The sequence below is a fragment of the Hesperophylax consimilis genome, chromosome 23, assembly GCF_061612785.1.
Source record: "Hesperophylax consimilis isolate HC1 chromosome 23, BYU_Hcon_1.0, whole genome shotgun sequence".
In the NCBI taxonomy this organism is placed as follows: Eukaryota; Metazoa; Arthropoda; class Insecta; order Trichoptera; family Limnephilidae; genus Hesperophylax; species Hesperophylax consimilis.
The window spans coordinates 16,167,462-16,195,258 of record NC_142858.1 but is presented as its reverse complement, the minus strand read 5'-3'; the positions used below and the strand labels follow the sequence as shown (position 1 = coordinate 16,195,258).

The following is a 27,797-nucleotide window of genomic DNA, read 5'->3' as shown; positions in this document are numbered from 1 at the left end:
CAATAGTCAACATGTACTTAAAACGAAGCTTCGAAAGTGGAAACGCCACGAAAAACCTATTTTGAGATGCGTAGATGAATTTGTGAGTCATTGAATGAATGGAAGAAATGCGTAGAGTTATTTTTATGATTGATTTCAAGTTATGTCATTGTCCGAATTTCGTTAGTGACGCCACATTGTTAATATTTTGTAATATGTTTGCTTAGCCTTGCACATTGCACAACACCCTACCGAAACCTGGCACCTGTACCTAGTACCTGCCGAAACTAGAACAAATGTAGCAATTTTAATAATGGATTTGGTGAAAATATGTAAACGGAGAGTGGAGGGAGAAAATGAAATAAGTTATCTCCACATTGTGTGTCCTTGGCCATACAGATCTAGTCACAACATGTTAATATGCATTTCAAAGAAGGCAACAAGCTCTGTTTATGAATCTTCTGAGGAAGTGTAATAAAAAAATAGGTACTTCCGTTTTTGGATTATCATATATGTTTACTATATCAAATGATTCAACTGATCTGAGTTTTCGTTTTTATGTTTAATTAACAAGGACTTTTCTTCATTTATGTTAGTTCTTGATTAAAGTTATATAATTGTAATTGTCACTTTAATTGTTGTTTTTTTAAGATGGTAATATTTAAGGTTAGAAAAAAACTTTTTTATTTAATTGAATTAATTTATTACCTGGACAAACAAATATTTATTCATTCCATTTTATCCTAAATACTTAAAACTAGGTAGGTACTTTATCAAGCGATTATCATTTGAATTTAAATACACAAATGCAAATAAACCGAAAGATTAAATTAATTTTAATGGGTACTAAATATTCTTAAAAAAGTGGATTGATTTTTTAGATTACTCTAAATATGATTTCTTAACCTTAAACAAGTTTAAAACTAATAACTAATAACTTACACATTAAAATTGAGTATTCTGTGGTACTTTGAACTGCCAGGAATTTTTTTTGTATTATATTTTTACCAATGATAGAAACAAAGTTATCAATAAACTGCAAAAATTATTAAAATTTTTGAAAAGTACTAATTTTTATTTATGTTTATGCTTAACTGATAAATTATACAATATTTTTTGGTCCTAAGCAATTTTTTTTTAGATAACAATTAAAAATATAATATAAGCTAAGCCTGTCTTGGCAGGGACGATATTATTTTAGTAAATTAATCGTAAATACGTTTCTGGCAACACATTATACTTATACACATTAATATATTAGATAAATTTATAAATAGTTAGATACATGCGTACAGCAGAGAGCTGCAAATGTTAAAATAGTAGGGTGCTCTTCAGAGTTTCCTCATGGAGTGGAGGAGCACTTGCATGTCTTGCTGAACGTCTTGAATGAGTTTCTGTATTTGTGGTTTTGAGTCCAGGATCTCGACTGTTTGAGTGTAGGGATTGTAGCGTACTCCAAAATCACGGGGGATGGTCTCTGCGTATTTCCTGAAAAATACGAAAATATTAGTAACATGTATTCGAGGAATTGTGCCACTAGTCGTCAATGGCGTTGTCTTCCTGTCGACTAGAGAGTATCGAAGTTTACACATTAATATATATGTCTGTAATAAAGTTAACATTAAATTAATATCTGATATATGTCTACAAGTTATCTGCACATTATGTACTTGTAAAGCATTCAAAAACCGGAAACTATACAACTTAGGAAAAGAGCTACTTAACTCTGTTAACTGTTCACCGTCAATTCAAAAGGAACATCCTATTTAATCTTTGTTCCTTTGCGGTATAGTACTTATCTCAGTTCGTTTATATTTCTTTATTTAATCATTTCATTGAAAGTATGGATGTTAATCTCTGTAATGTATCTTGAAACATCGTAATTTTTAATGTATTAAGTCCATTTAAATGTAGATATAAAATTCATGTTTCCAAAACAATGATTTGGTTGTTTATATAGAGTCTGATATTATCGTTTATGAAGCAATATGAAAACATTTTACTGATAAGTAAAAAAAAGAACTTTGTCAGTCGTTTAGTCGAGTGCATAATTACAACCAACGGAACAATTATTATGCCGCAACAATTTAAATTATTTCATAATAAAGAAGATGTTGATTATAAGTTATAAGGCTTGAGCTGGTTTATTTATATTTTATTATCACAAAAGTGTGCATGGTTCAAAATACCAATTACACAATGTAAGCGTTGTTGGTGCTCTTTCATAAAGTTTTTATCTAAACAGAATCGCTTCGTCAAGTATCGTCGACAAGGCGTTGATAACCTTTTGACATTTTTTATCATTTTTCCCATTAAGATATTTTTAAATGCTCATGATTTTTATTTAAGTATTTGATATTAATAAGATATGTACTCTTAAATAAAATTGCTTTATTCATGGCTTCGAAGTGGCAGCGGTAACTTACGATTATCGTTAAATTTGAGATCTTATCGCCGGTTAACATGGTAGTTTAAGCTTATTAGTCTTTGGTTTCCACAATTAGGAGGCCAAGCAAACATAAAGGTTAAATTTATGAAATTTTGAAATCCTCTACTACTCTACTTTTAGGTTTTAAAAACTTTATTTATAACCGCAGATACCAAACAAAGAAACCACACACAGTCCTAGCTACCCGGAGTATTACCCAAAACCCCATTGGAACTACTTGCTATGACAGACAAGGAAAAGGGAAGGCAATTAATGAGAGAGGAGTTGAGAATTACCTTACTTTTATAATAAACATTTCTAACTGAAGTAATTCTGAGAAACATTTCATTGCGGATTGGTGGTTTGTCATCAGAGATCAAATTCTTGGAACGTGATGCAAATTTGCAATGTTTTTAAAGGTGAATAGTGTACAAGAGTCCCAGTGAGACTTCGGCATAGACCATAATAGTGGGAAGGGGAAGTATATGGGGAAGAGGAAGCTGGGGGAGTACCTGGTTATTCAGATTTGGTCACCAAACACGGCAAAAGCCATTTAAAGCAAAGTTTCAATTCTGAATGGTGGTCTTTCAACAGAGCGATACAGAGAGTATCTTCCACTTTTTGTTTATTTAATTTGTGAAAAACCCAAAAAATTAAAATATTTGATCAGAAAAACCTGAACGTTTTCTCCTGCAACGATATTTACCGCAATTTCGTCAATGAATGGATGTTACGAGCGAAAAATAAAACCAAAACAAGAACGTACTTCATTTTTTCCTTGGCATCTTCGAAGCTCTCCGCCACGTAGTAAATGGGCTGGTATTCGGTGATGGGATATTTCTGCAGGCAGGTCTTGACAGGGTTGAAGGGACGCACCTCGGACTGGCCGGTCAGGCAGTACTGCAGCTCGCCGTAGGAGGAGAGAAGACCCGCGCCGAACGCCTTGATCTTGCCGTCTTGGTGACACAATCCGTATTCGACCGTAAACCAAAAGCACTGAAAGGAGAGAAGAAATATTAATGAAAGCAAATATTTATGTATCTCTATAAGACAAGTATCCTAGGATCATGAATATACAGGGATAAAATTTTCGATGCAGAAATCAGAACTGCTTGTTAATTCTTTGTGTTTTTAAAATTTTATAAAATAATCACACAATTTGATGGCTGTAGGAGAATTGCGTTACAATATGGCACCATAACGAATTATTTTTCAAGAATATGTTTTACTCTCAGTTTTCGTTTTTTGAAAACATGGCATCCCGAAGCTTTACTTGGAGACAACGGAACAGAAACACGTTGTCACTTTAGGTAAAATGTGTACACTAAGGTAGTCAAATTGTTTTAGTTCTATTCTCCCTCGTTATCAACGACGTAATACTGCTAAAATAAATTTTTAAATTCATTTGAATTGCTTAAATTGCCTGAATCTCCATTATCCCTAGAATATTTAGGTTTATTCTCCCTCAATCTTAATACATTCTTCGAGGGCCTATCGAGAAGCTGGCTAAGGGGCGCGGACGCAGAGTCTCGCTTGCGGCTGGTCCGGTCCCTCCGCTCACTCTCAACAGGACTGCCAGACGACTGCAACCATAACTGCTTTGGTCAAGTCACAATTTCATGTAAATATTTTTATTATGTTTCTTATAACATTTTTTTTATCTTAATATTTTTTTACAGCAAAAACAATTGGCGGAGATAATATTGTTATACAGGGTGTCCGGAAACTCGTAGTACAAGCGGGAAACTGGTGAATCTACATCACATTTGGAGTCGATTTTGTAGTATATATTTTTTTTTATTTGAGCTTTCGTTATCGAGTAAATCGAGTTTGAAGTTGATTTTTTTTTTTTTTTTTTAATCAAATTCTTATAAATTATTACTGAAGATCAAAGTACCCAACTAATCAAAACTATTTGAAAGTAAAACAAATGAAGAAACTCGGATTTGAAGCATTATTTTGAAATCACTCTTCATTTAACCCGGTGTAATCATAAAATATTTCTGCTCTGCAGGGTTAAAACATCTGTTATTCAACCCTTAACACCAGAAAAAACTTTAACTCTAAAATAGCCGAAAAATATTTTTTTTTGGTTTTTTTTTTTTTTTTGAAAATGCTCAAATTAAAAAACTTTATGTTTTTTTGGGTTCCCCATGTGGTGTAGATTCTCCCGTTTTCCGCTTGTACTACGAGTTTCCGGACACCGTGTATAACTTACAACACGTACGCACTGGCATAGATCCCTACTAACACTGTATGCCTGGACATTGGGGGTCTAGAGTTTTAATAAAAAGTAGCTTCCTTTATAAATAAAAAAATTAGAGTCTTGCCATGTACCATGAAGAAGGAACCATCTAATTGGTGGAAAGTGATGACAAACTACCAATGCCTAAATATGTGTTATTATGATTTTTAATAAGTTATTTGTTTTAAGTTAGAAGACGTGGTAACAGGATAAAATAGACTTTTCCATTGGTTCCGAGCTTCTGGATCTTTGCTGCTCTACGGGTAGCAATGCGATCAAGTCGATAATATACGCTATTTTACTGCACTGCCCTAAATTCAAACTCCAGAGAACACTCTTCCTCAACTTGTTTACGTTGAATGGGAAGTAACGTTTTAAGCGAAATGAATGTTGTTAATATGATGTTGGATAAATTAAACGTTACTAAAGTGGTTCATTTCCATCCAGCTAATGCACATTGCGCTGTTTACTTGTTTACGAATGATTGTATTTATTATGTGCTATTAATTTAACATGATTTATTTATATACCGAAGATGAAATATAATCAAAGGATGAAAATCTTGATGAAAAATCATCTCTTTGTCAACCTCAACAATTACATTAATTTCCCTTCTAAACTGCGCCGTATTGTTAACTAATCAGAACAAATAAATGAAATAAAAAAAATAAAAATAAAATTAAACATTACATTGAAAAATCAATAATCTTTACAAAAATATTATTATAACATAAAACTTATGTAAGAATCGTGGCTCTCTTATCAGGCATAAGAACTCCTCTTTTCTGATAAGGTATACATAACCAATGATGATCTAAAATGTAATATTGTTAAATATTTATGTAAAAATGTAAAAATAAAACTAAAAAAATGTAAGAGAGTTTTGCAGTGTGAACGTGTCACACGGTGCGTGTATACTGTGTTATATTTTGTTTTTAGAAGCAAATCCATCAAACTGCACTAACATTTTGAATACTTTTCTAACCATAATAAATAATGTCGTTTAACACCAAAGGTTAAGAGTTTCTGATATTACCGTCTTTGCTTTCATAGATATGCGTTTTGTTTAGAATAAATACTCACAGTTGCTAATTTCTCTATAAAGTCATCGGGGGCGCCCAGAGAAGCCAGGCCGATCTCCTGGGAGAAGAGAGCGAAGGCTGGGTCAGCGAACAGCGGCGCGTGTCCCAGCAGCTCGTGGCACACGTCGGGCTCGGGCGTGTACAGCGGCCGGCTGGGGTGGCGGATGTACTGCGTGGAGTGGAACACGCGGAAGGCCAGTCCAGCGAGGAAATCACGTGACGATAGGAGCCCGGCCACAGGGCGGAGAGTAAAACCGGTGCAGTCTAAAAACAAAAATATAAACAAATTTTTCTATATAAACATTTATATTCACATTTTTCTGTTTACTTTATTGAGATGATTTTTCACAAAAACCGTGTTTCGCAAATTTTCCACACATTTAATTTTTAAATATTGTGGTTTCGTGACAGTAAAAAACAAAATTGGGGGCATAAGCACGGGGCTCCCAGGGACGCTCACATTACAAAATATTGTTTAAAAAAAATATGCTTGTGCAAAAAAATAAGAGCATTTTCCAGACCGGTCGGTGGCTCAGTTGACATCGCTTTTTGGTGCCACCCATGCGTAGTGTGCTCAATTCCTCAGCTGGCTAAGTCCTCCATCACAACACAAGCAAAAATTTTCCCTTAATGTGTTGGTAGTAGGAGATTTTCAAATATTGTAAGGTTGTTCGTAACCAAACGAATGTTTGTCTTCCCTTTAAAAATAATAAATAAATTTTATTTCAAAAAAATATGATTCATATAAGGATATTTCATGGAATTGGTAAAATATATCTCGCTTCAAATCATTCCTTTTATACTAAAAGGTATGATTAGGTAAAATGGATTATTTTATTTATCTCTATCTGCAAAGTAAATTTTGAATACAAAATCATAATCAAAATCAAATAAAGCCACGTGCGACATAATAACACAAATCAATGATGTGTAAGCTAATCATGGTAATTATAAATATTGTTGCATTGCAAATCATTAGCTGATATGGCATGACATAGTTTACATGAAAATATACAAATTATATAAATATTGAAAGCATATGAAACTGCAAAACACGTGTTTCAGTAGAAGTGACTATCTCGGATTGGTTCGAAAGAGATTAACGTTGATTAGATTATGCCCCGGGTTGATTGATCATTAGGTTAAAATGAGAAGTTTAAACTAATCTTTTTCTATTGCACACGATGTCTAAATATTACACTTATAATACGAAGATTAAGAATAGCCTTTACACCGAGGTGTCGTTTTTAATTCCGTACATGAGGTTGAAAGATTTTTTAAGTATTTTATTACTTTTAAAAAAGGTATTTTTATTTAGAGAATCCAGTCCACGTTTTTGTTGATAAATTATTTAATTCCTGTGGAGATTAAATTAGGTGGTTAGAATTTATTGAGGTTTCTTTTCTCTCTTTTAGGATGAATTTTAGAGTTATTGACTTAAATTGGTCCAATGGCGTGTTATAAATATTTCATATGAACTCTCTTCATTCTTATGTGAAAGATTAAGTAGCAGATGACCCACATTTCACTTTTTTCGAAATTTCGTGATAAAAATGGGGAAGAAGAATAGATGAAGATTGTTGGGAAGTTCTGGGCAATTAAGATATAATCAGAATATTATATTGAACAAAACTGACATTAATTAAGTTATTTTAATTGTTGATAGTTGTGATTTCTCTAAAGGGCATCTTTTATACCGACTAAGAGTATCCTCCACTGTATACCCAAGTCCAAAAATTGTACTATTTTATTAAAAAAAAAAAAATTTGCATGCCCGCGCCCAAATCAGAACCTACGGTCTTTGTAGTTTGCTTACCGCTGTACAACAGAAATCTTTACTTGCATCTAGGTTCCTGAGATGAATATAATTAACAGTTGACAACGAATAATTCTATTTCAAAATAACATGACGTGGTGAATGAAATATAACTGTCCTCGGCACGTGTCAGAATAAATTCAAACACATGTTGTTAGTGTAGAGATTCAAGATTAAAGAAATAGAAGTTATTCAAAAATATTATAAAAAAAATTTATCACCACATAAATTTGCCCATTATGTTTATCGCACTCATTCAATGTCTACATTTTTTCCCTGGCCTTGAAATGTTGAAGGAACTCCGAAAAGCTCATTATTCACTCACTAAAAAATTAGAATTATTATTTAAATAATTAAGCAGCCACGAATAAATCATCACCTCGAAAATATTTTATCTTTTTCGACCCGAAATAATGAGAACAATTTTCTGATTGCACAGACGGTCAAATACCAGCGATATGAGATAGGTAGGTACTATACTAAATATATGTTTTTTTTAACACACACAAGATTCCTTTTGCTCGGAAGTGACGTGACTACGGTAGTAAGAAGGTGTTCAGAAATAGAGTGAAAAAGGCGAAGATTAAAGTTAGGAAGTACTTGGGTAAACAGGTTTATTAATTAATCTCGAAATGGTGTCTCGTAATTGTTATGTACAATTTAATCGGTTTTAAATATCAGGAAGTTGAAGTGAAACAACACAAAACTGCGCTATATAAATGTTATGTTATTATTATTATTATCTTAATATTTCACCTTAAGTTTCAAAGATAAAACCAGCCGCAATTCTGACACTAACCTTTCAAAAAGTTGGAGACATCCTCCAGCTGAGGGATATTGTCAGCCCTGTATCCACAGTTCTCGATGAGCAGCGGGAACACGTGGTTGTGCTCCCTGCAAGCGTGTGTGGGGTACAGCTCCGTCACCTTGGTGAACACCTCACCCCAGGTGGCAATCTGTAATATTGCTGTGTTAGATTCTGACAAGTTTGCTGAAGGAACTGTGATCCTCTGACTAGTGGGGAGAATGCACATCAATTAACCATGTAAAGAAGATGAACAAAATCTTTTGACGAGGGAAAGCTTTTAATTCAGTAGTATCCCAGTTTAAAACAGGAATCTGGGCAAGAGGGTAGTATGACTAGCGTAAAATCTATTGCATGATCAACGAGATGCGGTAACTTTAAAAAAAAAGCAAAAGACATCGATTCCATCAGTAGGAATGAAAGATTTCGATCTACGAGATACAGAAGTTATGGGGTGGAAATAGAAGGCATGGTGTCCGAGAAACTGAGAGAATTTGCCAAAAGACGTACGAATGATAAACGGCAGTCGATTAATATTGCGGATCACACTCCAGGATCAAAAGATATTCGCAAAACAGTTTATGACATCAAACATGGTTTCTTATGCTGTAGTACCCCGAGTAGTTGACTGCCGAATGACTGCAATCGAAAAGAAACTGAAAGGAGCATAAGAAATTTGATATAAAAGTGAATATGACAATATAATACCTCTTCCTCGGTGTAGATGACATGCGGCAGCGGCTCGCCGTGCTTGTAGTGGTACGCGATGTCGGCGAAGTACTTCCTACGCTGGCGGTAGACGGGATCGCGGAAGCCGGGGTGATCGCAGTCCAGCTCAGCACCATATGACAGAATCTGGTTGGCGAAACGGTCCAGCTCGCGGATACGGCGCGGGAACCAGGGCACAGCGGCTGGGGAAGAAGCCACGTTAAATTGATATTCTTTTGTATATACCTAGTTGTATCGTTTTTGGAACGATTGTCTTACAATGTACTAAGAAAAGTTGTGTATGATTGATAGTATTTTGCACATAGGGTACATCATTACATATAGCATATTTTGAGTTAAAAACTTAGACGAATTAGAATTTGTTGTAGGATTAAAAACAAACCAAAAAATTCCATCACACGTCCCCACGGGAAGTTAGGTACATCCTAGTAGGTCAAGTGATACGCACTCTGTCTCATTTATACAGCACCGTAACAGAGGGAACAGAGCGCGTATCACTTGCAGCAGTGTGATCTGTGGTGACTTGTGTTATTTTAGAAACAATTGTCTTATAATCTATAAATGGTTTTTTAACGGTTAGGGAAGGATTACATTCGATTTGTGGTCTTTTGTAGTTATAGAGTTTCGTGAACTCTTCAGATACTACATCAGTAAAGGGTGGAATTATTGGCTAAATATATGAATACGCAGTCAATCGATCCTTATGAAATGGAGACTTCACAAGAAAATATGTTGATAAAAACTACCCGAGATGCAATAATTGATATAAACATTTTGATTAAAATGGTCGCTGGTTGCACTAACCACCACCACTGGGGCGCATGCGCAAATTAATGGGTACAGGTGGTACAATTTCGCAAAAATATATATTTTTATTAAAATATTTTTTTTTTTAAATATGTATCTATTTGAATTAAGATTTTGTTTTGTTTATTGAATGAATGAATGAAACTTGGAAGTGGTCATTAAACCCCTTATATTGAGCTGACTCTCGGCAGATAAATTAATTGTCGATGACAATACATTCTTTCATCCATATTTGTGGCAATCCTGCACAACAACGGGCGCATACATGAATATTTCTAATCATATTTTATAAATATAAATTCACAGCAGTTAATATGCGAAATAAATGTCTGTAATAAAAAATAAAGACGCATACACATTATCATAGAAAAAATAAAATGTAGGTTATCAAAATAAATAGGCACAAAGCAGAAACAATACATGAAATTATCATGTTTTTGCTATTCGAAACAACAAGCGGTTGTATTTCGTAATATATTTCAGCAACGCCAATAATATCTAATAACAACACAATATAAATAATAGTATTCATTTTGTGATACGTAAACAATAAATTGTTCATTAATTTATTTATAGATACGCCATCCATCGCCATACAATAGCTCCTGACAAAATTAAAGATATCAAATACGCAATTAGATTAAAACATGTCAACTATTGTATTAATTAATGGTCTTATTGAATTTGGTATATGAATATAATGCGCATAAATAAAATAATCGGTTGAAAAGAAGCAAATTATTTAATTAACTTCCATGTTACATCATTTACTCAGCACAAAATAGAGTGATTAGAGTAATAGAGTGACTTAGCACAAAATAATTATACAACATTGTTAAAAATTATGACGACAATTCGTCAAAAATATTTTATTCAAAACATATTTAGGAACAAGTGAATTGTTGTTAAAAATAGAAACAAATCATTAACCTAAACCTAAACTATTAGCACACACGAAGATGTGAGCTAACTTAAGATTAATAAATAAATAAATAAATAAAATTAAATTAAAATATTCCTAAATTTCATCCAAATAATATCTGGATCTGGTCGGTCAGTACCTATTTATAGGTAAACACAAAACAAATGAAGATCTGGCAATACAATGTGTTAAGTATTCCCATTTATAAAAAATGGTCGATACAGGTACAGCATGATTATTTCGCAAACTAAACACATAACATTTAATACATTAAAGTACTCAATACATTAAATTCACTCAAGTTCAATGATAATATAATTGAGTTTACTAGTAAATGTAAAATAACGAATTTTATCAGAGCATTGGAAATCATCTAATAAAAGTGTATCTTAAAGATCAAATTCAGAAGAATAAAATGACTGTTTTGTACATTCGCAAGCAAAGTAGAAAGTAATGATAAAATAAAAAGGCGTTTTAGATTTGTTTTTTTCGATAAATAAGGTTAGGTCAAATACTAGTGGGAGGTCAAACAATAATTTCCAGTTTCATAAATGATCAGGAAATGGTCGGTAAAATGTTGGTTAAGATTAAATCATGTTAAATGCGAGTGATAGTTGATGATAGGCAATTATGAATACCAATTTTATTAATTGGCTTCGATCAGTGGGAATATTTTAAGGTTAAGGTTAGACGCGAGCGATATATTTGATCGGCATTGATGACTTTCAACTTAAACTACTACCTATTTAGCGAAGTTCTGATTGTAATGACAGGTAATGTTAAATGGATGTGATAGATACGTATTTAGGCAATGCAAACTATAAACTTCATTTATTAGACAGAATCAGGGGAAAATGTCCGAAGGACAACAAATTCAATTAATTTTATTAGTAAGTAAGGATCTGTGAGAACATTTTAATGATTTAATTAGGTGTGAGCGACTGGTCAAGAAAGTCACGATGATATTGTAACATAATGAAATGGCAAGCAACTCTAAGAAGCTAAGGTTATGTAATGTAAGATTAGGGAAGGTAAGGTTAGGCCAGTTTAGACTAGGTTAGGTTAAGTTAGGCAAGTTCAGACTAGGTTAGGTTAGGTTGAATAAAATCACAAATTGATAAAATTTACCTTTCTCCTCTTTGTAGTTCCTAGAGATGATGCTGAAGTACCCAGTGGCCTGTTTGAGTTCCTCTAAGGCGCCCACGAAGTCCCCGGTGCCGTGCGTGCACTCCACCATGAACTCGTAGCCCGGACCCCGGGTTGAGGAGCGCGACTCGATGTGGCTGAGGTTCACCTTCTTGCGGGAGAAGATCTTCAGCGACTTGGCCAGTGTGCCCGCCTCGTCGCCTTCGATGGGCGAGAAGATCACGCACGTACTCTCGGACGAGTCGCGACCTTCTTTGATGTAGTTTCCTCCAGTCATCAACTTGGGCTGGGGGAGAGATAAAACATACGATACGTATTACTTTAAGGACTATGATTTAAAAGCTAGGTGACCTAACTTGATTGTTAATGATTATTTTTTTGATGTTTTGAAAATTTTTAAAAATAGTCTACCTGTTAAATCATCAATTTATTTCACATTCTGAGAACAAAAATTAGTTTGCACTTCTACCTAATCAAATTCACACATCAACGGCTCAATAAACAAAATCGAACACGCAAATTAATAACTTTGCATCAGAGCTTTTAAATGTTTTTTTATTTGATTTTTTTTCAATGGGACTAAATTGCTTGCCCTCAAAATAATCTTAATGTAGGCAAGATACTTTAAAAAGCTCTTAGGCAGAGTTAGGTACTAATTTACACATCCAACATTGTTCTTTTCGACAGTAATTGTCATTACACTATTTATTTATTATTATCAATGAAAAAATAATGAATTCATGGCCAGTTCGGTGCAGGTGGAATTGGAGCAACTTGCCAAGGCGACAATGAGTCAAAGAGCCAAGGAACCGATTGTACTTTAACCTACACAGCACCCATGAAGTATTTACTAGCGCCAGGCGCCGTTTGGTTCAGGGCCGGCCCTGAATGTATCATAGGTATGCAGATACACCAGATACCACAGAGTACTTAAAATTTCAGATGTAGGTAAGTAATGTGAAAACTTACTTTATTATTTTTATTCATATGTGTTAAAACATTTATTTACTAACTTCTGTAGTCTGTATAATATGTTGAATTGATAATATGAAGGAATAACAATGATAATAAAATGTTTCTAGAAATTGTGTTCTTTATCGCGTCATAGTCACATGGAAATATATCTACGCTAAAATAACGGTGCCAGTCATTAAGACCTCTAACAAAACAATTTATAAACAAAAAACAACCCGTAATGTTATTTAAAAACAAAGATTTTTTTCGGTTTTGCTGATTATTTAACGTTCTCCTCAGGGACTGTAGTCAACTGCGCTTAAAACATTGTCAAATCGCGATTGGGTAAGACTGACATTTATTTCGTATATTAACTTCTGAAATATCATCCAATTTTAGAGAAATGCGTATATGTTTGCGTGGGTGTGCGTAATTTCCACCAAAAGTTATAGAACGTATTTTCAACAGCAGATATTGTCAATGAAAACGAGTCTATTTGATGAGTTTCAGCTTGATTGGATTTGGGGAAGTGATTTTCTAAGATTTATTAATTCATTAGCAAAAACAAAAAAATAAATTCAAATAGATCTATTCAAAATGACAAAAAAAATAATCTACCGAGTCATCTGAGAAGTAAAAAAAAAATGTACTGGATACAACGAAAAAAAAAGATTCGTGATAGAGATTGTAAAGATTGACAGTTTATTATTATAATCTTAATTTGAAAAAAACGTTAATCACTTGTCACTTAACCGACTATGTCACTAGACGATCTTGATGACCTAAGACTTCAGTTTTTATTTTAACCTTACGAAATAGTTTTTTTCTGTTTGTATCTTGTACAATATAACATATTCGTGAAAATAACGTGATAACATTATCTAAAACAGAACGATTATAATACATCCCAATACTAACTGTGTAGACCTTTGACTATTTACGTAATAGTAAGTAAGACCAACTGAAAAGGGTGGGTGACAAAAAGGTAAAATCCAGAATAAAGTTGGAATATGAAAATACTAAAACGATTCTTCAAGAAATCTGAGAAATTCTGCACTCATTTCATACGGCTTTTAAACGTTCAAATTTTTGTTATATATAAGCTTTATATCTTTGCTGAGGCAATAGTTTTGTTTTCGAAAATAATACATTTTGTTTGATAGCACTTTCTCGTAAAATGACGAATACAGTTGATAAATAATAATAATATAAATTTTCAATAATATTTTCATTAATTTTGTTATAGTCTCATAACAAATATTATTATATTCATTTTCACTTGGTACTCATAAACCAGTGTTAAGTCAATACATTAAAAACACCATTATAGCAAGTCATAAATAATCAATATGTTTTAATTCTAACAATTAATAGATACACATATGTTTAGCGTTAACAAAGTAGAAACGGTTTCTCAGACCTAAATAGTAGCAAGAAAATTTATTGACGAACGTGTTACCTACATTGTGTGTTATGTTGTTTCGGATAACCTCCCTCCTTACCTAACCTTCGACTTTATTACGTTTATTTACTAACACTATATACTTACACATTTAGGTACACAATAGTGACTTAATTTTGTTTTTATTGATACATTAGAAGTTTTTTTTAATAAAAATATTATTTTAGAATGTGAGTCTCACTGGGTTACAAAAAAATGAATTGTAATGAAATTATGTCAAATTGAACTAATTTAAATTGAGTATAAGAAAAAAAAAAACAAAATTATATACGAAGTTCAAAATTTAAGTGCAAATTAAAAAAAAAGAAATATATAGGTATAATAATATAAACAGTTCTGAAAAATGCAACTATTTAAAGCTATAATAATTTTTTTATGAAATATTTCCTGGCTTTACATTTTGCTAACAATACTTACTATTTTTCGTAAATTAAATTAGTGAAGGGCATAAAATTTTTTTGGAATGTAAGCATTATTTCAGATTGGCTTCCATTATTGATAGTATAAAAAGTTTCAGGAAATAAGTACAAGAGAAATGAATCTACATCATATTTTCACATTTGGAGTCAATTTTAAAAAACAATATTTTTTTTTTATTTGAGTTGTCGGTTTCGGGAAAATTATGTCTGAAGTTGGAATTTGTTTGTCAAATTATAAAAAGTTAATAGTCTTTTAAAATGCGTCGAAGTGTGGACTCTTTAGTTGCCAAAAAAATAGAAAGTGTAAAAAAAATAAATTGAAATGCTCAGATTTTTTTGGGTGGTCTATGTGATGTAGATTCACAAGTTTCCCGCTTGCACTACAAGTTTCCGGATACCGTGCATATTTTATTTTTATCTTAAGTTATCTCTGTCGTATTTTAAGATTTTAATTCCTATATTCCTGAAGTGATCCAATCTGAATTGAAGGTTCCATTCGGATCATGGTTCCAACGGAATTCGCATTTAACCGTATATTTAAAACTTTAATAACACAGGAAAACTAGTTCAATTACTACTTCTTTCTTTCAGGTATTGCGGGTTCAAATCCGAGCATGCGCCAGTAAACATTTAGTTTTGTACTTTATTGTTTAAATTCCACGCTAACTTTGTAGGTATACTAAGTTAAGATATGACTTCTGTAGAGTTATCTAAGCAAAAAGCGTTAAAAAAACTCATGATCACCCTGCAAACGCTCCGAAAAAGTCACCCACTTACCCTCTCACAAAATAATCTAAGCACCTATCTGAACCATCCGGTAGAAATTTATTTAAATGTTTGATTTTGTTACTCGAGGAGATGGTGCGATGAACCTACAGCGGGCGAGCTTTAACCTCCATAGAGAACTACGATAATGTGAAACTTGAATTATTATTTTCTGGAGATATCATCGTTCCACAGTCACGTACTCCAAAACATTGACTTATCAATCTGACGTCACGCGCGCACAATAATTATTTAAGTACCCTCGAAATTAATAAACATTAAAATTTGACTGTTTTATTAAAAACAAAATTACATCATCCTTAGATGTATTATTTGTTTTATGCAAGCTCAGAGTTCCAATTTTTGCCGCAGACTGCCTAATAACAAAACTTGTCGTTGGTTGTTACAAATTTTTATTACTGGTAGTAATGCTTAATCACATTTTTTTTTGATGTTCTGAGCGTAAAAACGTTAATTTTATATAATAAAGTTTTGAGAGATCGCTTGTCATAATGTACTAAATTTAAAGAACCTAAAAATATGGGATAAACGGTGAATCTAGGTGGATTCATTTGGCTTTCAACCGCAGTAAGCAGTTCTTATGTTTCAATATTAATATTTTTAATAATATATATATAATATATATATATATAAAACCGTTCCCTCGATTACATAAATTAAAACTAATAAATTGATCAGAATTTGCCAGATGGTTTATTACAACATCAAACTTTTGCACGCAAGGTTTCCCTCAATATTTAGAATATTTGTTTCTTTGCCGTCAAACTTTTTGATTTGTAAATCGGCACTACATTTTTGAAAGAAAATGGTTTTAAAATTCACTTTCCTTCGATTAATAATGCTCTACGGATTTCTGCTTGGCGCTTAACAAATATTATTAATTCACATGAAGTAAAAAACAAATATCATTAATGTATACCAAGTTAAAAGCAAATATCATTAATTCCTACCAAGTTAAAAACAAATATCATTAATTCATACCAAGTTAAGAACAAATATCATTCATTAATACCAAGATGAAAGGAAAAGTTGATTGAATGAAAAAATTAGAAAAATCACGATTGTCTGCGATTGAGTAATTACATATCCGGGACCCAGAAGCTGGTAAAAACCAAATGTTCAATCACGTGACCTATAATAATAATAATATTTTTTCACGCCGTTTTTGTGAAATTCACCTCAAGGGTATTTTGAAGTGAATGTGTCAATTTTGAGCGTTTCTCGAAGTCAGTCAGAAATTACAGGAAGAAAAATGAGTGTTGATGATTTATATAAATGGATTAAAAACGGGATTGCAGGCCGTTTTCAAATAAACTTTTAGTACATTCCTAATATATCAGGAAACGCGTTCATGCACCTGCATTTGTCCTGAATTACTAATAATGTACAGTATCAAAATGCGAAAATAATAGAATTTTTATAAACACGTGTTCCCACATCGCGATAACGCATACGCGTTTCACTAAAAGTTTATTAGGTAACCCACCAATTCATTAAAAGTTAAAGGCATGTAATCCCTTCTTATCGATTCTTAATAAATTAGGAATATTTTATAAACGTAAGTTGTATCCGTGCAGAAAAAAAATAAAACTTCTAAAAGGCATAATTACATAATTATATTACAATCTTTCGAAAAATGTACAGACTATTCTGAAAGGAAACTGTTTTCTTACACTTCAGTGAAGTGTTTTTTAAGTGATCAGAATCATTGATAATGCTTTTGGATATGGACAACATTTTATGATGGGCTGTCTTCTACACGGGGATAATTAAAGTAAAAGATTGTTTCGATAAAGAAGATTTCCTTATGCATTTTAATGTACATGTACATCGTAATTCCAAAAGCATTACAAATTGTCTTGAAGTTGAACCCGATAGAAGTGGCTTAACTAGACCGGATACCTTCTCTGACAATTGAATAAATTCTAGAAAATAAGCGTTAAGATCATTTTTTTAAGTGATCGATGCAAAAAAGCGTTAAAAACCGCACTTCCGCCGATAGACTACCGTATATACAAATTTGATGTAATTGTCTTTTGGGAGATGTTTTAGATCTTCACTATACATAATATACGAAGAAAACTTACTGATATAAAATATTGCATATTTGTTAAGAATCTCTTCGAATTCTTCGAAATCCGGCTAAAAACAAGACTGCAGATCTTTAACGAATGAATTGATAGGTTTTCTAATAAACTTTAAGCAAGATACGAATCTATATTAACGAGTTATTAGACATAAAAATCCGAATATTTCCGCATTTCGTCATTGTATGTTATAAAGGCAAATACAGATGCATGAAAACGTATTCAGTTATATTAGAAATGTATTAAAAGTGTATAAGCAAACGCCCCGCAATCCCGTTTTTAGCCGGATTTTAATAAATCAGCAATACTCATTTTTCTCCGTGTATGTATTTTAATATTGACATAAATTATGATTATAATGAATGAATTATTATGTCGCTACATAACGTTTAGAACGCATAATTTAGTATATACTGTGGTAGTTAAGAAAAAATCAATATTATTTTTTACTTATTTATTTAATACCTTTCGATAAAAGTTTAATATTTGTAATTTTTACAAGGCATTCTTTAAAAGTTTAATATTTGTAATTTTTACAAGGCATTCTTTAAAAGTTTTACTACCAAACATTAACTCATAACACATGATTTCTTAATTTATTTATACATGTCGATTTCAGAAAAACAATCATATTATTACCTTATCCGGAGGAGAATTTTCCGGCTGGAATTTTTCAAGGGGCTCCACCGCCTTGACTATGAGTTGGGGTCCCATCATCTTGAAGGGTTCAGTTCGCAGGAAACAGCTATCAACTGGAATTACTGGAACGGGTTATCGAAATGGTACAAGTGGTAAGGTGCAAGATGCAAGTGGTAAATAATTATAAAACGCGACGCGCACGCGACTACGGATGTGTCGGGAAAAGCACTCTACGGAGCGACGTGTGGTACTCGACCGTTGACGACTGAGTAATTACCCGAGATGTCTCCATTTTATATATAGTGCGAGTAGCACCAATATCTCCACTACCGGTTTTATTATTGCTCTCGACCTCCGCGCTTTTATTGTAATCTACTACGTCGCTGCTTTGCCGCTTTTGTCACTCACCAGATAATAATGGCGTAATTGTTTAATTTTTTTAATAAGCTTTCGGTACATAATTAAACTACGGATCCCGAATTGCATATGAGGCTAATTGATCGTTATTAATCGCTAAACGAGTCAGTGCTTTTAAGAAAAACAATTATCAGTTCCTACCGGTTTCTCTACAGTTTCGACACTCTTTTTTTTAGCGTATTTTAGGTCTAGATTCACATATATATATGAGAAGATTTGAAATACAGTGTATCTCTTAGGAGCATTGTATACACGACACGCTTATTATTTCGTGTTGTGCGTGTTTTCGAAGAAAAATAAATTGGTACATCTAAAATATCAAACTTTTGACATCATCTTCTGAAATGGAGAGTAAAATTTTATAATTTTTTTTTATAACATGTGTGTTTGTTCAAAGTTAATTTTGTAATATGTATCTATGTAAGGTTAGATGTCCTTACACGGGAATTTCCTAGTTGGACAGTCAAAGTATATACATTGAAAAATTTATTATAAACAAATAAATTTATAAAATAACCTCTGAAAAGAAACACACGTGGCCGAACTCATTCTGCCGACATCATTAGAGAATGGGTATTAGTGTTGGTCTTGTGAAAAGAACCACACGTGGCCCGAACTCATGCTGCCGACATTATTAGAGAATGGGTATTAGTGTTGGTCTTGTGAAAAGAACCATACGTGGCCCGAACTCATGCTGCCGACATCATTTGAGAATGGGTATTAGTTTTGGTCTCGTGAAAAGACCCACACGTGGCCCGAACTCATGCTGCCGACATCATTTGAGAATGGGTATTAGCTTTGGTCTTGTGAAAAGAACCACACTTGGCCCGAACTCATGCTGCCGACGTCATTTGAGAATGGGTATTAGTTTTGGTCTTTTGAAAAGAACCATACGTGGCCCGAACTCATGCTGCCGACATCATTTGAGAATGGGTATTAGCTTTGGTCTTGTGAAAAGAACCACACGTGGCCCGAACTCATGCTGCCGACGTCATTTGAGAATGGGTATTAGTTTCGGTCTTGGATACTAAGGTTTTCGTCGATGTCTCATGATTACGATTTTTTTGTAACTATACGAGAAATGGCAATCTAGATCTAAAGAATGAAATGATAGTCAGAAGAATCACGAAACCTACAAGAAAGTTTATTATGATTTTGGTGAGATTTCTACCATTTCTCTTGGGCGCTATTGAGATCTGTTTTGAGGTAGAAGTTGGTCACTATTGAAGCATCTGCTACCACTATCATAAAGGTTCAACTTAGGATTTAGATTTTTATTACTTTTAGAGAAAATAAAGTACTGTAATGTCTGTTTAGGAGAAGCTGCTTTTATGGAAAAGTTTTTCATTTGACTATCTTTATTTTATAGCAGTAAGCCTAATGGATATGGAGGTTACAATTTTGAAACATTTCAGTATAGGTATATTAGTTTTTTAATCAATTTAAATGGAATATGTCACAACTTAAGTACGTATGTAATGTTTGTACAACCTTCTCCTAATAAACCTTCACCTTCAATCAGCCTCATAACATTCCTATTCCTGAATATAGATGACATGCAATGACTACCGTCTGCTGACGTATCAAAATAATATATTGGAATTGGGCTCAATTATATTGACTAGACAATCTGCATATTTAAAGACCCACTTAAATATATTAAATCAATTCTACATTATGTAATTTTGTTCAATATTTCATCGTGCTGCAAGCTGATGTAAAACGTGATAAAAATATCTTCATCTATTAAGTGAGATTTCATCTTTCAAATGAATGAACACTTACAATCGTAAGTGATAAAATATACGTGAAAAATAACATAATCTAATGTAAACATTGGATTGAATTACGTTAGTCGTGAAAATAAGTTTTCAAATAATTTTTTTGTGATCTATTTTTTCACTTAACTAAGCATAGGCAAATTCTTGCAATCCGATATTACAAATAATAATGGACTTAAATGCTGTGTCACGCGCTGGATTCAAACGATTTTTGTTGGAAATGTATTAAATAGAAATATTATTTTCATTCCTGCATTTTTCAAATTATATACGCTAACGATATCATAACAGCTAGTGGCTGAATGTGGGCTTTGGTGGCATTGATAGCTTCCAGTCTTAATTCAGACGCATTGGAGCATTTTGTAAAAATACTAAGTAATTTAAGCATACATAACGGTAAAAATGCTAATTTTGGATCACAAACATTTATACATTGCAATGAAAATAATAATGAATACATCTTTGAATAAGAAGATAATACTAATAAATTTATACATTGCGATGAAAATAATTGTGAATACATCTTTGAATAAGAAGATAATACTAATAAATTTATATATGCCAGCCTTCCAAAATATAAAATTGACAAACTTCAATCATTGTTTAATGCAGCAGCACCGCTCATAACCGGGGTTTCTAAATATTCCCATATTTCAGACCACCTTCGTAACCTTCACTTGCTCAAGTGCCCTGAAAGAATCCCGTATAAATTGTGCTGGATGGTGTTTAAATCCATCAATGGCTCCACCCTAGATCTCTGAACTATGCATCCCGGAAAACACTGTTCTGAGGCAGTCAACTCTTAGATCAGAAACATCATCAGCTGTAGGCAGACTGATGGAACCTAAGCGTAAGCCAAATACTAAAATTGCGCTTACAGAGGGTCTGGGCCGAAGGTTTGGAATAAACTCCCTCCGGAACTAAGAAGATCCATAACAATTCCAACAAAATTCAGATCTAAACTAAAAACTTACCCTTTTAAGCTGTCTTACCCTTATAGTAAATATACCATTCCCGAGAGAAAGTCCAATTATATCCAATTTTTCAAATATGTCCTAAATCCTGTATCTAAATTAAGCTAATAAATAATTATTTAATGTTAATTAAGTGTTAATTTTAAGTGACCTACCAGGCAAATATGGTACTGTATATTATCTCCATGTATTTATTAATAACATAGATCTTTGTAGAAATGTATTATATATTTAAACAGCGCCCTTGAGGTGATTTTGCACAAAAACGGCGCTACTCAAATCATCCAAATAGTATTATTATTATTAAATCTAAACGAAGCATGAAACAGAACAAGACACAGAAGCGGTCCGGCCCGCCACGCAGTAAGTGGGCAGACCTAGACAAACCTAGCTAAGTAACCAAAATTAGCGAGTCACTTGCGGTGACCTATGGCAGAGGTGTTGGTTAACCGATAGATTATGCCCGGGGCGGCGGTACCTACACCCGCCTCTTAAATTGTCTAGTCTAAAAAGCTGTTCATAATTGTCTTTAAATTCTAGGTCAATAACGGGTTTTGCATTTAAAAAATGAGAAAAGTTATCGAAGAAACGCCACTGCCACCACTTGCCGATAATACCACACGCTTTTCTTTCATATCCGTGTATAAACATTTGTTTTTTTTTTTTAGTTCATTCTTGCACCTAACAACATCCAGCTTTTAAGATACGTTATTTATGTATGTAATGATGTTTTACAGTTATATTTTATAAACAAAATCTATGTCTGGCCGATAATTTTCTGACAAGCTTACCACCGCTTAGTGTTTACAAACTGAACAAAACAGCTGTAAGATAAGTTTGCAAATGTTTTTAGAAATATGTGGTCAAAACAATTATTTATTTCAGAAAAGGGTTCAATATTTTTAGTCTGGGTAGATTCTGTAAAATCTTGAAAATTTATTAAAACATATCAAATAAAAACTTTAACTATGTATAACTCCATTATTGGTCCACATTTTGACTGTTCAACGATTTGTGTAATGACAAAGAACAAAATAAGTTGCAAATTCTCCAAAATAAAATACAATAATAATCTGTTACCGAAATAGTTTTCAAACAAAATTATGTATTAGAAAGACATTCTCAAACAGAAATCAGGATACCAAGAAGTACAAATCGGATAGTAATAATAATAATAATAACAACGAGCATGAAAGTATGAAGTATTATAATGCGCTGTAAGAAACTTCCAAGTCTTCAAAAGATTCAAAATGTATTATGGGAGCCACATAAAGCAAAAAAAAATATAGTCAATAATTTATAATTAATGAGTAATTTGTAAACTTTGATGTTCAAATTTCTAAAATAAAATGAATAAATAAAAAAAACGTTGATTTAAATAAATACCCATGTAGCATCTGACACTATTTCCTTTGCCTTGTTAACTTTGATAGGAAACGATTGCTTTCTTTTTAGTTATTATAAATGTGCATTAAGGTATATTGCTGTATGATGGCCTAGAATACCCCTGAAGAGTGAAAGCCAGGGAATTGAAAATATTTTTTTTTTTGGAAATTATGGACGAAGAATATAACCCAAACAAATTTCTCTTTATTTATTTGCCATATATAATATCTGTAGTTAAGTACTTTATGGTCAAACTAAATATTTCTGATAGACATATACTCAATTTAAAAACTAATGAATTATTTATTTATTTTGTAAGAAAAAAACAATTTTTACATAATACATAATGATAGATATAAATATATACAAGTTAACTGAAGTCAAGCCACAGAAGTTTCTTATTCTAAAGTCATTGGAAATGATGTTTTAATATCTTAAAATTAATTCGGTGTTAAAGGAAGGGGAGAGGAAGAGGAAAATAGGAAGAGGATAGGAGATGCTCCCGATACATTCCATACTCTCATATTAATAATCGATCGTGCGCATTACTTCATATCGATATTTCGATATGTTATTACCAAAAATGTCAATGCTATAAAATTTTGTATTATATTGTGCACATATACGAGGAATTGAGGATTTTTTTCGAATGTTTGTTCTACAAGAGGGTAGATAAAATAAATCAGATTGTCGGGTTGATCTAGGTTATGTTGTTGTTAGTTATATTGAAAGTGTATGTTATGAGTGCGTAAACGGTTATGGCGTCTATAAAATTAAATAGAATTGAGTAAAAATATTATTTACCAGCTCAAAAACAAAATTTAAATTAAACTCCAGACTTTTTCACAAATAAAAATAATGCCATTTTTACAGGCAGTCTTTTTAAATTGTTTATTTAATAATTTGTCACTGTGTCATTTTATTTATCTTGTCATGAACCTACATAGAAGACGATGAACACTATAAATAATACATTTTATGAAGCAAAGCTGTTTAAAAATACTTATAATTACCTCTATCAAAGTCGTAAACTGGAACCCATTATTTCACTCTTGGCATTTTCCCGAAGCAGATTGTGTAAATATTTATTACTTAAGGCGACATAAGACTCTAATAACGGGGGTTTGCTCTACGCTCACATTTGAATTATTTTTGATGAAGGTATTACTTAAATCTCAAATGGTTCTAGAGTGATCTCTACGGATGCAAGTTATTTATATTTAAGATTAATAAAAACAAGACCTCGCCATTACCATATTTAATGTAAAACGGTTTAAAAATTTTATAAAACTTTTTTCAACTATAAAATTAGCGGTAAACAGGTTTTATTTTTCTAGACGATGAATTAGCAACTTCTCAAGGGATCCCACTATAAAAAAATGAGATTTTAGTAATAAATTCTTCAGAAATAATTAAAATAAATTCCACGGAAAGATCTATTTTCTGGACTTGCTAGGGCAAAGTCGACCGCAGGTCCGTCTATTACGCCTGGCCGCTCGCCGGATATTGTTTTTACATGACTTCATCAATTATGTCTTTAAGATTCCCACTTTACTTGGGAATAGGGTAACTTTGATAGGGTAAATTCAAACGCAGGTAGGTATGTACCAGAAGCGCGCGTCGCATTTTTTATGCACGGCTGCTTCAATTACGTTGTTAAGATTCTGGCTATATTTTAAAGTATTGTCTCGTCTTAACGGTATTTTTAGTGCCTCACAGATTCAGAACTTCAATATTTTTACACCTATCAAAATATGCTTCGACACCTGTTTTGTTTCAGCATGTTTACTTAATTAAAAAGCATAAATGATAAAAAGTAATTCTTTTGACCTTCATGCGAGATAGGGAGGTTAATGAGTGGATTAGGAGCAAGAAGACAAAGAGATAGGGATATTTATAAGTGGATTAGGAGTGACAAAACAAAGTTATAGGGTGTTTGTGTTTAATGTGTGGAATAAGAGCAAGAAGATACAGAGGTAGGGATATTAATGAGTGGATTAGGAGCGAGAAGACAAAGAGATAGGGAGATTAATGAGTGGATTCGGAGTGAGAAGACACAGTTATAGGGTGTTTAATGAGTAGAATAAGAACAAGAAGATACAGAGGTAGGGATATTAATGAGTGAATTAGGAGCAAGAAGACAAGGAGGTACGTATATTAATTAATGTTTTAAGAGCAAGAAGTTAAGAAGATAGGGAGATTAATGAGTTGATTAGGAGCAAAAAGACAAAGAGATATGGAGATTTACGAGTAGATTGAGAGCAAGAAAATAGGGGAGATAGGTGTATTAATGAGTGGATTAGGAGCAAGAAGACAAAGATGGCCGATCAACTTCACTATCTTCAAATTCTAGTTGGACTGTGCTGGCACGTAGCTTGGCTGGCATCTTTGGCTGGAAAAGATTAATAGAGGTTGCCAATAAGATGAGCAGACTACCAAAAGAGGACTGCCGGCTTCAGATAGAAATGATATTTGATGGATTCATAACTGGAAGCCAGAAACCATACGCAGAAGATATTTTAATGTAATGTGTGGAAAAATAAAAAAAGTCGTTGTTTTTTATTGTTTTGGTAGGTAGGTACATCAATTTATAAGCTTCTTTTAAATTAAATTATTTTTTTCCCCCGAATTTATTGATAATCATTATTTTATTTATAGTTAATCATTTTTGAAGTGAAACTTCTTTACCCGCGTCATGCAATTTCGAGTACCGGAGTAAAACCAACTCATGACCGAAACGAAAATGCGGGACCGATTAAAGTTCATTTGATCTAGTCAAAGTTTTGAAGTAAAATATAAATGCTTCTTAGCTCATCTCGACAACTGGCGTTGGTGGTGTAATGGTCAGCGTAGTTGCTTTCCAAGCAGTTGATCCGAGTTCGATTCTCGGCCATCGCACATAATTTTTTTGTTTTTAACGCCTTTTTTTTTTTCAATGGTTGACCATAATATCAATCCACTAAGTAATATTTTAGGCCTGTAGCATACTTGAAAAGTTAAAGAATGATATAAAATTTTTTATGATGTTAACGATAAAAAAATAAAAAAAAACATAAAATTACCATAAAAAATGGGCCAACGGCACGCGGTGTTCCCAAGCGGTCACCCATCCAAGTACTGACCGCGCCCAATGTTGCTTAACTTCGGTGATCGGACGAGAACCGGTGTGTTCAACATGGTATGGTCGTTGGCAAACGCTAAACAATATTAATTTCTATTCTACCTGCCAATAAATATATGAAAATTAGTATAAAAAAGCCCTAATAATACTGAAAACATTAGCAAGGTGTGTGCGACGTTGATAAAAATAATCATTACATACGCGCTTGAAAAAGATCGTAATTACATCCATAACTTTGCAGGAATTTTTTTTTTCAATGGTTGACCATAATATCAATCCACTAAGTAATATTTTAGGCCTGTAGCATACTTGAAAAGTTAAAGAATTTTATGATATTATTAATGATAGTAACGATAAAAAAATAAAAAAAAACATGAAATTACCATAAAAAATGGGCCAACGGCACGCGGTGTTCCCAAGCGGTCACCCATCCAAGTACTGACCGCGCCCAATGTTGCTTAACTTCGGTGATCGGACGAGAACCGGTGTGTTCAACATGGTATGGTCGTTGGCAAACGCTAAACAATATTAATTTCTACTCTACCTGCCAATAAATATATGAAAATTAGTATAAAAAAGCCCTAATAATACTGAAAACATTAGCAAGGTGTGTGCGACGTTGATAAAAATAATCATTACATACGCGCTTGAAAAAGATCGTAATTACATCCATAACTTTGCAGGAATTTTTTTTTTCAATGGTTGACCATAATATCAATCCACTAAGTAATATTTTAGGCCTGTAGCATACTTGAAAAGTTAAAGAATTTTATGATATTATTAATGATAGTAACGATAAAAAAATAAAAAAAAACATGAAATTACCATAAAAAATGGGCCAACGGCACGCGGTGTTCCCAAGCGGTCACCCATCCAAGTACTGACCGCGCCCAATGTTGCTTAACTTCGGTGATCGGACGAGAACCGGTGTGTTCAACATGGTATGGTCGTTGGCAAACGCTAAACAATATTAATTTCTACTCTACCTGCCAATAAATATATGAAAATTAGTATAAAAAAGCCCTAATAATAAGAGAGAAGAATACTAGAAGTTTCACTTCTGTCTTGCGTAGGCTTGACACACCCACTTTTTAATTTTATTTAACTGGATTGTTACTTAATGGTTGCATAAAAAACGTGGTGAGATACTTTATTCATCACAACTGTGCCTACTCATTAGTTATTTTCACTTTGTGGCTATTTATGCAAGTATTTTAGCAAAATTATGAGGTTCAAAATATAATGTGATATAAAGTTCAACTATTGTAACCAAAAAACTTAATTGAAATTTGAATAATTCATGATTTTTTAATATGAATTATTTTCTTCATTTCTAAGAACATACTTAGGAAAGGTTTTTTCACAGAATTTGAACAATTCATCAAATTTCAAAGTCGATTTTCAAGTTCTGTTATTATATCTTCACTGGAAAGTTGTTTCACAAAACTGAAATAATAACAGAACTTGAATAAGGCCTTCACAGAACTTGAAAATTAACTTTGAAAATTGATGAATTGTTGAGATTCTGAAAAGTAACCCGCCCATTGCTTATAAAATGAAATGACGGTTTTAATAATTTTTAATCAATTCACGTATAGTAAATTAATAATATATTAAATTTTGCACTTAAAATTCAGGGAATATATGTATTATGTCGAAATCGTAATAAAAATTCAGGGAATATATGTATTATGTCGAAATCATAATAAAAATCCAGGGAATATATGTATTATGTCGAAATCGTAATAAAAATTCAGGGAATATATGTATTATGTCGAAATCGTAATAAAAATTCAGGGAATATATGTATTA

At 32.7% G+C, this 27,797-nt stretch overlaps 1 protein-coding gene and 3 non-coding genes across 4 annotated transcripts; all 4 read right to left on the bottom strand.

Moving 5' to 3' along the window:
* Window positions 1-721: 721 nt before the first annotated feature.
* Hn (phenylalanine hydroxylase) lies at window positions 722-18,627 on the bottom strand. Its single transcript, XM_089645914.1, has 7 exons — window positions 18,307-18,627; window positions 11,942-12,245; window positions 9,064-9,266; window positions 8,350-8,506; window positions 5,736-5,998; window positions 3,174-3,403; window positions 722-1,467 (listed from the first exon to the last, which is right to left on the bottom strand). Exons 1-7 carry the CDS (start codon window positions 18,382-18,384, stop codon window positions 1,311-1,313), a joined length of 1,392 nt encoding a protein of 463 aa, XP_089502040.1. The 5' UTR covers window positions 18,385-18,627; the 3' UTR covers window positions 722-1,310.
* A 7,310-nt stretch (window positions 18,628-25,937) lies between these two features.
* On the bottom strand, window positions 25,938-26,056 carry LOC149412365 (5S ribosomal RNA). Its single transcript, XR_016304608.1, has one exon. It is a non-coding gene; the product is annotated as a 5S ribosomal RNA (ribosomal RNA).
* Window positions 26,057-26,379: 323 nt separating this feature from the next.
* On the bottom strand, window positions 26,380-26,498 carry LOC149412364 (5S ribosomal RNA). The gene has a single exon (XR_016304607.1). It is a non-coding gene; the product is annotated as a 5S ribosomal RNA (ribosomal RNA).
* Window positions 26,499-26,821: 323 nt separating this feature from the next.
* On the bottom strand, window positions 26,822-26,940 carry LOC149412363 (5S ribosomal RNA). The gene has a single exon (XR_016304606.1). It is a non-coding gene; the product is annotated as a 5S ribosomal RNA (ribosomal RNA).
* Window positions 26,941-27,797: the final 857 nt, after the last annotated feature.

What these genes read in the sequence shown, in the direction of transcription:
- Hn (XM_089645914.1), bottom strand. Translation starts at nt 18,384, where the DNA reads ATGATGGGACCCCAACTCATAGTCAAGGCGGTGGAGCCCCTTGAAAAA. An exon ending in TTATAGAGAAATTAGCAACT is followed by an intron (nt 3,404 to 5,735) that starts GTGAGTATTTAT and finishes CTCTCCTTTCAG; the next exon opens with TGCTTTTGGTTTACGGTCGA. An exon ending in GATGCCAAGGAAAAAATGAA is followed by an intron (nt 1,468 to 3,173) that starts GTACGTTCTTGT and finishes CGTATTTTTCAG; the next exon opens with GAAATACGCAGAGACCATCC.